The sequence below is a fragment of the Xiphophorus maculatus genome, chromosome 3 (assembly GCF_002775205.1).
Source record: "Xiphophorus maculatus strain JP 163 A chromosome 3, X_maculatus-5.0-male, whole genome shotgun sequence".
In the NCBI taxonomy this organism is placed as follows: Eukaryota; Metazoa; Chordata; class Actinopteri; order Cyprinodontiformes; family Poeciliidae; genus Xiphophorus; species Xiphophorus maculatus.
In genome coordinates, this window is record NC_036445.1 from 22,554,138 (window position 1) to 22,566,794 (window position 12,657).

At 37.5% G+C, this 12,657-nt stretch overlaps 1 protein-coding gene across 1 annotated transcript in view; it reads right to left on the reverse strand.

The window, feature by feature from the left end:
* dnah5 (dynein axonemal heavy chain 5) overlaps positions 1–12,657 on the reverse strand; it is a 93,726-nt gene that overhangs the window by 37,348 nt on the left and 43,721 nt on the right. Inside the window, exons 45-59 of the mRNA XM_023331275.1 lie at positions 10,704–10,838; positions 10,422–10,529; positions 9,777–9,930; positions 9,249–9,395; positions 8,725–8,966; positions 7,994–8,170; positions 6,314–6,518; positions 5,959–6,101; positions 4,806–4,940; positions 4,516–4,638; positions 4,202–4,415; positions 3,791–4,014; positions 2,950–3,148; positions 2,678–2,850; positions 1,435–1,565 (exon numbers count right to left, since the gene is read on the reverse strand). Of these exons, the coding sequence (XP_023187043.1) occupies positions 1,435–1,565; positions 2,678–2,850; positions 2,950–3,148; positions 3,791–4,014; positions 4,202–4,415; positions 4,516–4,638; positions 4,806–4,940; positions 5,959–6,101; positions 6,314–6,518; positions 7,994–8,170; positions 8,725–8,966; positions 9,249–9,395; positions 9,777–9,930; positions 10,422–10,529; positions 10,704–10,838 (2,510 nt within the window). The remainder of the gene's footprint in view (positions 1–1,434; positions 1,566–2,677; positions 2,851–2,949; positions 3,149–3,790; positions 4,015–4,201; positions 4,416–4,515; positions 4,639–4,805; positions 4,941–5,958; positions 6,102–6,313; positions 6,519–7,993; positions 8,171–8,724; positions 8,967–9,248; positions 9,396–9,776; positions 9,931–10,421; positions 10,530–10,703; positions 10,839–12,657) is intronic.

The following is a 12,657-nucleotide window of genomic DNA, read 5'->3' on the forward strand; positions in this document are numbered from 1 at the left end:
TAGGGGACTACTTTGTTGCTTGTAAAAAATATTTATCTACTGGTGCATAAACGAGCACCAGGAGTGATTAGCGAAACATGGCACTTATTTCTATTCAGTTTATGACACAGAAATGTAATTTAGACATTTAGAAAAATATTGAAAAAATACCTACAGAAAAAAAGTTGTACTTTCCAAATACCTCTCGCACAGAAAATGTAACTTTTTTACTACTTTGGAATTTACAAAGTAGCACAGAGAAAAACAAGATATTTGTGATAATTGATGACAATTGTTGTACTTACTGTTTTGTATTTAATACTTTTAGATACACGATATGTAAATACATTTTGCATTTACATAATTATTAACTTAATTTGTGTTGCTGAGTTCATTTTAACTTATTTTTTGTCAATGTATAACCCCTTGTTGGTGGGTGAGTGGGAGAACCACAAGTGTTTCTTTAACGCACAGGTGTCAAACTCCAGTCCTCGAGGGCCGCTGTCCTGCAGTTTTTAGATGTGCCACAAGTACAAAACACTGGAATGAAATTGCTTAATTACCTCCTCCTTGTGTAGATCAGTTCTCCAGAGCCTTAATGACCTAATTATTCTATTCAGGTGTGGTGCAGCAGAGGCACATCTAAAAGTTGCAGGACACCGGCCCTTGAGGACTGGAGTTCGACACCCCTGCTTTAACGTATCCTTATGTATAACACCTTCGAATGAGAAGCGGACTTTATAATTAACATGAGTGGAAAACAACATTGCCAAGGCATTAAACTGTTTGCCACTCAAAGCTGTCATAAGAAATAATCAAGAACAAACTGTTCTGAAGAATTAAAAAATGACAACAGACATTTACAGAGTCATAATTTAAAGATGCAGATTTTGCTTCACCAGACTAAATAAAGGGTCAAATGTGCATGGGTCTGTTGTATGCTAGAGAAAAGAGTAAGCAGAAGAAAATAAATAAAGTAAACATGCAGCTGAAGTGCCTGTTTCCCCTGGAGATACTTTGGCAAGTCAAGAGGAGGGGAAAAAAGGCTCATTCATATTAATAGCAACCACCAAACCCAGTTAGGGACTTGGCCAGAGGGAAATATGATGACCGCAAGTGCCCACAGGGAACATGTGGAAAAACCTTTGACAGCCACAGACAGTAACAAAGAGAGTGAGATAAAAATAATAAAAAAATTATTGAGATCAGGAAAACGAAGCAAAAAGTTAATAAAATAGAAGGTTGTTCTTTTTCTCATAAATAAGTTCTAACAGCAGAAGCAGAAGGATAAGGGATGCAAAGAGCTACAATAAACACCTAGATTTCAATTGTTTTTATCATGATTCAAAAGCTAAACTCAAGATTATACCTCAGACTAAACAGACTTTTCAACCTTCTCATGCCACAGATCTTGGAAATGAATATTAAAATTGTGATAATGAGTGCGAGCATTACCGTGTGAGGGTTATTTGGAAGGTTTTGTATCCAGCTATGAATGAGGCCAGTCTGATCAGGCTCTGTTTGCCAGAGCCTCCAACACCCACTAACAAGGCATTACCTCCTGGTGTCCGAATTATTCTTGATACCTGCATACATAAAACATACGTAAACATGCAAAAGAAAGATGACATGCAAGTAAAGTCATATTCAATAAGTTAAAATATGATTGATGAGTTAATTTATTTCAGTAACTCAATTCACTCAGTGAAATGCATTGCACACAGACTACTTGAGAAATTCTTCCTGTAATTGGAAAATTATAATTATTATATCACAACTAATGAAAACCAAGACATTTTAATTTCTCAGGAGATTATAACATTACTTCAGACCAAACTGTTTTTTATTACAGGAATGTGGGGTTAAAGACAGTATGTTTAATACCAGAACACACGTTGTCATTTTCTAAAGGTATTTTTATTCTGACAAACAACCCTCATCGGTATGCATATTCTAATTTAGTCAACATGATAGTATATCACATTGGTAAAGATGTACTGAGAAATCTGACACTTAGCCCATATATGAGATCCTTTTGAAAATTTGTAGCATCAGTGAAACATTCAAAAATGTAAAAAAAAGGAAAAAAGAAAACAAAAAGAATAAGACAAAAAGGATGAAAGGTAATAAGCTTTTCAACAGAGATATGGGTTGCTATGCATTGAAAATGCCATTTAAGCAAGAAGAGAGACAAAAGTGGGTAACAGAAAAACCAATTTTATTACAGCAAAATAGCTTTGTTTGATTCTTTAATCTTTTAACCTGCATGTCATGAACATGCTACAGTTAAAAATCTGAGAGTTGAGGAAAGTTTCTATGTTCTCTAGAATATTTCTAGTTATACTGCTCATTTCATTTAGTAGGGTTAGCTATTTACTCATGCTAATCCCTAATATGTAATTTCTGACATCCGCAATCATTTGTCTTTAAGTAGATAAAGGAAAATTAAATAAATAAAGGGAATTCATGTTAAGCTGCCCAGCTTTTTAACAGGTCTTACATCAAACCTGTTCCTAATATAAATAACTAACCTTTGTATACAACACAAAGTTCCTTATTGTAGCTATAAATATTCAAGTAAAATATACAAGTTTAAATGATCCTGTAGAGGTCACATTCTGATAGTGTTTGAAATTGTGCAAAAAAAAGCAATGATCTATGTGTGACTATGTTCACCACATAACAGTTGATAATGTACCTTGATCAAATGTATCATTGCATCCTGAAAGAAGACCATGTCCATACCGGTACCCCTGATGCTCTCATTATAATGACACAGGAACATATTTAGACGCTCCTTTAAACTCTCAAATGACTCAATAGGCTCGTACACCTTGGGTAAATCAAAGTCTGAATCTTCTGGTTCCTCCCCTATGAGAAAATAGTTTCACAATAATACAATTAAATGTCAGAGAGAATATGAGAAATATCCACTCGAAAATATGGCAAGTTTTCCTGCTTCATGAATACCTGTAGCTTCTGGTGCATCTCTTAAGAAGTCAACAAAGTATCTGTCTACTCCAAAATCCACCGTGTTCCTGAGCTCCTCCCCCAACTCGTCTCCCACCAGCTTCACCAGAGCTTGGTCAAACCACTCCACATCATCAGGCATTGTGAATCTATCAGCTATCACACGTTTACACTCATGCTTCCACAGAGCCAGCAACACCTGGGAAATTATTATTTTCCATGAAGACAGAAGGTTAGCAAAGATTACTCAAATCAAATGCAAAAAAAAAGGAGCAAAGTGAAACTGGGACATGTCTTCGAAAGGACAGAACTGATGTAGTCCAAAATGAGTTTGTATATTAACTTAGAAACAAGTACCAGCCCCTATATTCTGGTTGGCTTGTTTTGTTGACTGAATGTTATGAGTTTTACCCTAGAGCAATCTGAGTTTGGCTAGGAGCCACAGCAGGGATGTAGGACAGTCTGAGCTAGAGTATAAATTTGACTGTGTTCAATTATTCAGTAAGGCCACATACTAATGTAGAGTGGGCCACCTCAGCAAGAACTGAATTTTAAATGCAGATATTTTTTCTGTTTAATTCATCTCTACCAAGAGACGCTCATATGTCTCTCCAGTATCGTGAATATTTAATCTAATAATATATCATGCCGTTATACTGCCACTCTATATCTTTATATATAGATATAAAGCTGGGATTTAAATATTTCTTTTCCACAGACTTCTTAATAAATCAAACCCCTGCACAGGGATATGATGAATATACTTTACATCTAAACATGATATAAAAATCAAGTTATTAAAAAGAACAGCTAGGAAGACACAACATAAAATCCATCTCACCTGGACCGAGCTGACTACCTCAGCAGTAGTTGTAAGCATCCCTTGCCACACCCTGGACAGATCTCTCAGGTTGAAGATGTAGTGAAACTTTGCAGGAGTCGGAAGCATCTTAAGCTTTGTGATCTGCCAGAGACGTCGGGTTAGAGACACTAAGCGACGCACAGTGCTCTGAACCTCTTTGCTGAACTCTCGCTGAGTGCAGAAGTAGCCCTCACCAATCACACCTGTGCAATAAGGGAACCAATTGTGGTATTATTATACATTCTTATCAAAGATACAGGATGTAGAATATCTTAGACCCTACCAAGTTTTGTTTTTTACCAGTTTATTACGGTGTCAAAAAAAATCTAAACATAAATCAACAGCAATTTGAAATAACATCTCTGATGCTTTTCACACCGTTATACTAACCAAATATCTTATCTATGGAGGCATTGGAGGGAAGTGTGCAGTTAAAGACAGAGAACTGCCTTTTCAGCCTCTGTGGAATGTCATTGCGCCCTCCTCCTGGATGAATCATGGCTGCCAGGAACTGAACATCAACAATATTGGTGAACTCTCCTGGCTTCTCCAGGTTGAAGAAGCCATTCTGCTCCATCAGCTGTCTGACAATCTCATTGGTCACCTAGGTACAAAAAAGCAAAGAGGATATTATTACAAATTCAAACTTTATCAACATGAAGATTAAATGTTTGGATAGAGCCATTTCAGGACTGATTGCTAACCTGGTCTCCCCATTCATTGATGACAGGCATGTTAATATCATCTATAAAGATTGACATTTTCTTTCCAGCAGGAGGACCATAGGTCGTCCCCATCCTCTTGTCCACAAAGCTCTCAACCGTTCTCTACAAAATAAGCCAAAGTTACTAGGGAATGCTACTAAAGACGAAGGCAAAATGAAGGTGAGTGCTGACACAAAAGCAAAGTTGTTTTATTCTAGAAAATGAAAATGTAATGTAGCAGTAAGTTATATTTCTATTAAGCTGTTGAAGACTATTTTGAATATCTTTACCTGGAACATGAGAGGTGTAGTAGCAGAAGAGAAGTTGAGACATTTTCCAATGTGGCTCTCAGCATCATACATTGACATGTAGCCTTTGATCATGACAGTCTTGGCTGTTCCTTGCTCTCCAATCAGCAAAACAGCCTTTGAAAACATTTGCATTTGAAATTAGTTTCAAGTCCCCTTGAGGGAAACATCTCAATAAGAACATAAAACAATGCAAATGATGTGGAGAAGAGGCATTTACTGTCTGTTTTCACTGAGTAAACAATTGTTTAATTTGATGACTCTGTCCTGATGTCCGTTTTGATACAGTGAGCTACTGCGGAAAGCAGACATGCTTTTCATGGGTTTGACTTGTGATTTATTTTTCACATTTTAAAATCAAATGTTCTAGTTGCTTCTATCCTCTCCTGAGGACATTAGCATAAGCTTAATGTGCTCAGGAATAGATAAAAATATGCATTGGTTTGTAGAAATTTGATATAAAAATAAGGCTGAGTTCTAAAATTAAAGAGAAAAATTAATCTAATCCTGAGGTGTTTAGTTACAAACACACCCAGAGGGAAGAAAAACAACAATCCAAATGAAGAACTAATTGTTTCTAATAAAATCACAGTTGATACATTTGTTGGCATCTCTGCTTTTAATATTTTATGTAGCTATCTATTGGCAACAGGGCAGGATGTAGTCCTCTTTTATGAAATATTGACATTATTGTATCATATAGAAAATTTCTATTTATCCAGTCTCTCTAGATGGTCCAGATTCTTGGCTTCACTGCACCCTCTTCTCTTCTTTAATATCTATTCAGGTTTCCCCCAACTGAATAAATGTAGTCAAATTTGTGATTTGATCTTTCCACACTTTTCAGAATAATTAAGCTTTTCTGTGTCTCTATTTTAAGGTTTTCACACATCTTCAGCAGGGGTGCCAATAAATGTGGTTCACACTGTTTTTGCTAAACATTTCTGCCCACAGTTGTCTCTTCATCTTGTATCACATCCAAAATAAATGGAAAAAAAAAACATATGCTGATGTATGAACAACCTACAGACAAAAAGATTGCATCTGATATTTCAGATTAGTCTTGAGGTGAAAGCTTGTTGTACACAGATATTTATTGTTTGTCGTTTTTTCTTTTTTTTTTTTTTTTTTTTACCTTGCCCTGCTTTGCAATAGTCTGAATCAGGAAGTCTGTTCTAACATTGTCGACATTGGGGACCAAAATAGAGCTGTACTCTGGGGTGATTTCAGACGGATAAAAGTATTCCTCAACCCTGGTGTTCCAGTGGACCCAGTGACCTGGAAAGGCATACATTTTTAGAGAGAAATGATATGTGAAAATAAGCATTGAAAATGAGGGATATGTTTTAAATACATCTTCTAGACATGTAAGTTTATAATATTGGACAAACAAAACAGAACGTCAAACCTATTTTCTAACCTTTTAAAAAAATAACTGATTGTTTTTCGTGACATCTGATCCCAATATGTGTTTATACTTGTTCAATTACCTTCTGATGTGACATAGTAGTCAAACATGGTGTTGTCACTGGGTGAAGGAATGTCTGGCAAGTTTAAACAGATACTGTCATTTCCTCTGAGCCAGGCCTCCATCTTCCTTCTGTCCTCCAGCTCAAGTAAAGCCCCGCAGCTCCACATGAGGGCAAAGACGTAAAGTCGCTCCAGGTGTTCCAAAGATAACTCACCACACTGTTCCTGAATAGTGAAAATGTTCTTGAAAAAAGTTGCACAAGTGACTTTCACTTCAAAAAGGTTAAAATTGTAAAATAAAAAAATGAGGCCAAATATGTTGGTTTTGTCTGTATTTTTTACTCTTACGTTTTCTACAGTTTGTTGTGTTTTAAGCTACTTTTACCATGGATTTTATTAATTTGCTTGACTTATCAGTCTTATTCCAAATAGTTCCTAATATAAAGACATTAAGTACAGGAATGCTGGTTAACTCCCTAATTTAAAAAGGAAATACTGAAATATCCCTCGGTTTGTTTGCTTCATTTCATGTCAGTGGGAAATGAAGAAAACATTTGACTGTAAAAAATGTTTGCTTCATTTGCAAACATTTCACTGGCTGTGAAAAGCTAAAAAGTGATAATGACTATTAAAAATTAAGGTACAATCATATCTCATTAATTGAGAAAAACATGGTAAGCAAATGGCAGAAGTACACTTCATGCACTGGTTAGTCATAGTGCTCTACTTTATTGTTAAAATGAGTCCAAAACAAAAATTGAATGGAAAACAAGTTTAAAAAAAGCAAACAAGCCACTGCCATCTGGTGATTGAACTACTGGAAAGCAATGCAGAAATGGCACAGGTTTCTGTTTTAGTTTAGACAAAAATTGAGCCATTTATGTTAATCATTTGTGCTAAACGAAGTGGAAATCTATAATCTAGAGTGAAGAGTGCCCTCGGGATCACGGTTGGTAAACACAAGCCTAATGTTAATTTGATAATGAAAATAAATCACTATCAAGTGTGCCATACTGGTTTTTATTCAGGAATTGTTACATTTTCTGACATTACTGCTCAATAAAAATCTAAATATGGGTTGTTAAGCATATGATTAATTTAAGGTTTGCTGAAAGATGGTCATCTAGGGCAAAAGGTAAATTCAAGCTGAGTGATTTCTCCAAGGATTTCCCCAAAATGAACGGATGGCAGAGAATCAACATTTTTTAAGGTGAACTTAAGAAGCTTATCTGGTTTTCTGTTTTACACCTCTCTTCTGTTTTCTCTTACCAGTATAAAAAAAATTCTACCCGCTATTCCTGCATGAAGATAAGTATGGTTTTCTTCACATTTTCCATTAGGTTTGTGTTAAAAACGTTTCATCTTAGTTTCATCACACTGGAACATTCAGTAATGAAGATGTTGTTTGTCTGAGTATTGCTACTTCTGTAGATATTTCATCATAGATTCTCAGATCTGTGGTTTGACATAATCTTCTCTCTCAAGTCCTCAGGCGGTTCTGTCCCACTTGTGGTTTATCTTTTTGTTCCTCAAAAAAGCTGAATTTCTTTCTTTTATTTTGCCTCCGACTGCTTGAAGATTATCTTTACTACAAGTAAAACATCTAAGTGGGGTTAGATGGTTTCTGTGACTTAGCTGTTAAACTTTAACAGAAATCAAAAGATATGTATATTGTTGTTATATTTTAAAATGTATATTACCTTTGGGGGAATAAGTCCCTGCAGCATGTTTATACATTGCATGATGACAAAGGCCTCCAACATTTCCATCTTGAACTCCAATGACTGCAAGCTAAAGCGGTATAGCTCAGAGAAGGAAGAAGAAAACAGCTTTCTCAGTACCGTTGCCTCCTGTGGAGAACGTTTCTTCAACCAACCCTGGTAGCAGTAAACACATAGATATGAATGGTTGACATTGTAGAAATATGAAAATTGTTATTCATATTACTTCAAAAATGTCAGTGTATACATTTGGATGAATATGTCCTTAACTGTTTATACAACTGTTGTCTGATTTTTTATTTTTGTGCCAAAATTTAAAAAGTGCAGCTCCAAAAGCTGCTTTGTATAAGCCAAGCATCACACTTTCTACACTCAGTCACGTTTTTAGGTAAATGCTCGCAACACTGGCCTGGAACCTGTTTGGACTTCAGAACTGCCTTAATTATTTGTGATATAGATTCTATAAAGAATCAGAAAACATTCCTGAGTGATTTTGATCTATATTAACATGACAGCAGCAAGCAGTTGCAGCACATTTGTTGACAGCATCTCCATGGTGTGAACTTAGTGTTGTAACATGTGGCTATTTGAGCTACAAATGCCTTTCTATCATCTTAAACCTCTGATATTTCTTATCTGAAATTCTACAGTCATTCAGTAGAAGGGGTTTAAGTTGCTTTAGAAAATACAATTCAAGATAAATAATTTACCTCCAGAATTGGACTCCAGCTGAGAACAGAGGAGCTCATGAACACCATGCCGTTACGTGACACGGTGGCTGGAGAAGCATTGTCAATGTTATGTGGCTCAAAAACCACCTTACAGTTGGGCGCCATTGGTATACGGTCTCCATTTGCCAATGTCAGAGTTTTGTTGTCGTCCAAAACAGAGTTTAAGTTTTCAATCCAAATGGCATCAACAGGTCCGTCTAGTACAATCCAAATATGCTCTCCTATAAGACAAATATGTTCTTGTGTGAATACATAAATAACATGTTTCATCTATTCAAAAACAAAATATCCGAGGGGCCCCAAAACCCATGGGATATGGTGCACTACTCTGGTAAGTTCAGTCCTGCTGGTTAATTTAATTTATTTTAGGTTTTTCTTTTCTTGGACAATTTAATACACTACCAAAGGCTCTTAGGGTACAAGGAGCAACATGGTGTTGTGTTCCTCAACAGTTTCTGAACTTCAATAACGGAAATTAATTTTGCATGACAAACTTTTCTGACCTTTTTTTGCTCTCAAAGTTTTCCTCCAAAGTGTAGAAAAGATGCCATCAGTCCAGTCATTTGTGGCCACATCCAGTCTTCCAAACATCTGAGGCGCAGTGATGGCTTTGGGGTTCATACGCATTTCTCTGTGCGGTTGACCACACTCTGCACAAAGAACATGTTGACCAATTACTTTTCTGTAGTTATAAAGCACTGATGGTTTCCTACATGCTAAACTTTTAAGTAACTGTTTTTGAGCCCACAAGAGACATGTGGGTCTCTATATAATTCAGCTCATTCAGCACTTCAACATGGCAATTGATACTTCATGTTACATGAATAGTTTGGAAATTTAAAAAAAAAAAAAGGTTACATTAAAATATTAAGAAAAGTTAATATATGCCATATTTTGGATACAACTGGATTAAGTGTGACATCAAAGAATGAAAAATGATGGCAGAAAAAAAGTGTACATAAGTGAAAATACAAAAAAACAGTCAAAAACCTTATCAGGAAACCAGTACAGTAGATGTTACAAAATCTCACCTGTCATGGCTTTCATCAGGGTATGTATACAGGTGGTTTTTCCAGCTCCGCTCGGTCCAAGGGCCATCATACCATGTCGAACTCTCTGGGTCTCAAACAGCTGAATAACCTTTAGCTTCCAGGGAGAATGGCAGATCAAACCTGCATCTTCGACCTGCAGGAGCAAAAAGTAATCAATAACTTAAACTGCATATAGATAACTTGTTTTAGATGATAGCATTATAATTCACTCTTGTATTCAAATTGCAAATTCACTGAGAAGTTTACATTTTTGCAGGAACAACACCAAATACTGTAGTCCATGAAATACACACATAAAAAGGGGACATTTTCACACTTAACATTTTATTGCATCTCTAAATGTTTTCCCCTGTACTTAGTTTTTGTGAAGAGACTAAGTTCCTTGACATATGGCACCATTAGTATCCCTTTGGTTGCTGTAGTGTTTTGAAGCCCTTAAGATTGACATGGGAAGTACAGTTGTCTTACAATTTACTCAACCTCTTTATTTCTCTTGCCTTTAGTTTCCTTTTTCAATGTCTTGTTTTACAATCTCCTTATTCCTTTAATACCTATCTCAACTCTTTCTTTTAACAATGTTACTTTTCAGTGCCTAGAGACAAAGTTGTTGCTTTGCCCTCCTACCTGTTTGTCAATGGCAGCTTCTAGGTCAGGGTAGCCCACTTTATCAAGCTTGATGCCAGGAAAGAGGTCTTCAATCAAGCTCAGAAATAGGGGCTCATCTTCATCAATCTTATTAAAAAAACAACATAAAATCATACACATTTACTCAAATCAACAGCAACAAATATTTATGTTTTGTTCATGAAAAACCATTTTTTAAAGTTGTTTTCTCCAATGTTGTTCAAATAAAAAAATAACATATTTCAGCTACTAAAATATTTACTGTGTTCTTTCCAAACTGACCAGTTTGGAAAGGTTCATGTCTCTCAGAACCCTCATGACAATGGTGGACTCTGTGTCAGTGGGGTTCGCCCGCTTGGCTGCTCCCAGTGTGCGAAGGACTGACAGGATGTTACGTAGGCCAAAGTCATAGTGAACCTGAGCAATGACAAAAAACGGCTGTTATACAGAACAAATGTTAATTATAACCATGAATAATAATAAAAATAACGTTGATGGATTTATAAAATGGCGCCGGTGTGTGTGGCTGCGTGTCTGTCATTCTCTCGTTTGATCATGTTGGTACTGTTTCTGACCTGTGTCATTTACGAAACTGAGTCTCTGCTGGTGTATGATCGCAACACACTACTAGACCTCCAACCTTTGGTCCAGGACATGATGTTATTTGATGTTGCTGGCCAACAATCCCTGCCCCCGCTTTTGTCGGAGATTCCGAGTCACCTGTTCCGGGTTCCTGCGCTGCTTCCACGGAGGAGACGTCGTCGTGGTAGACGAAGCGGCCGGCTGGTGAAGCTGAAATTTTATCTGACGCACTGCTCTCCTTTTACCCGATCATCGTATGGATCATTTTTAGGCTTTCGGGTGCCTCGGCGTTTCTTGGATCCCGTTGATGTCTGCTTGGTGCCCGTGGTCGGCGTTGAGGCCCCACTGCACCGCCGCCCTTGCCTTTCCCGGCTCAACATGCGCGGACAGTGTCTCCAAAACCTGAGACCGCTGTGTCGGGTTTCCCGGCTTGTCGAAGCCCATGATCCAGTTCCTGTCAGGATTGGTCTGGTAAACGCCAGATCGCTTGGGAATAAAACTTTTATTCTTCGGGACTTTTTTAGTCACCAAGACCTGGATTTCCTGTGCGTGACTGAGACGTGGTTGAGTGTTGGTGAGTCCAGTGCTCTATCTGAGCTTTTACCAGCGGACTGTTCTTATTTTAATTCACCGCGGGCTTCGGGAAGAGGGGGAGGCACAGCGACTGTTTACAAACAGGACTACAGATGTAAGCAGTGTTATCTACAGACGTCTTTCCCCAGCTTTGAGTTTACGGCATTTGAGATGAGACACGTAAACCCAGTTTTCTGTGCTGTCGTCTACCGGCCCCCCAAATATAATAAGGATTTTATAAACGATTTCTCTGACTTTTTATCTGGGATTATAACTAACTATGAACATGTTCTTATTGTTGGAGACTTCAATATACACGTGTGTTGTCCTGATAAACCTCTGGTAAAGGACTTTTTAAGCCTTCTGGACTCTTTTAATTTGGTGCAGGCTGTATCCAGCCCAACACATGAGCACGGACACACACTGGACCTGGTCATTTCCTGTGGTCTGCCTGTGACTAACCTGGAAATCTGTGACTCCGTGTTCTCGGATCACCTGCCTGTTTTATTCAATGTCAGTTTGACACCAATTGCAGTTAAAACTCGCGCTGCTGCTCGGCGCTGTCGGATTATTAACCCTTCCACTGCCACTCAGTTCTCTACTGCCTTTCTTCAGCTTTGTGGATCATCTGACTTTCTCCACTCTGATACAGAAGAGCTCTGGTCCTGGTTCTACTCTTCCTCCCAAACCATCATGGACTCGGTTGCTCCATTAAAAACCAGGCAGCCAAGGATTAAACCTGAGCCTTGGTTTAATGACAGAACTCGTGCTGCAAGGAAGGAATGTCGTCGTGCTGAACGCAGGTGGAAAAAGGATAAATTGCAGATTACTTTTCAGATTTTAAAAGACTGTTGGCGTCTCTACCAGAGCACGGTTAAAGAGGCAAAAAGGGAATATTTGGCAAATATTATTCTCTCAAACTGCCATAACCAACGTGTTTTATTTAACACCATTGACTCTCTGCTTAATATTCCACAGAATGCCTGTTTGGAAGCTTCTCCTGATGTGTGTGATGATTTTCTGCATTTTTTTATTGAAAAGGTTGGTAGTACCAGGGCTCTTATCACAGCTCCTGACTCTG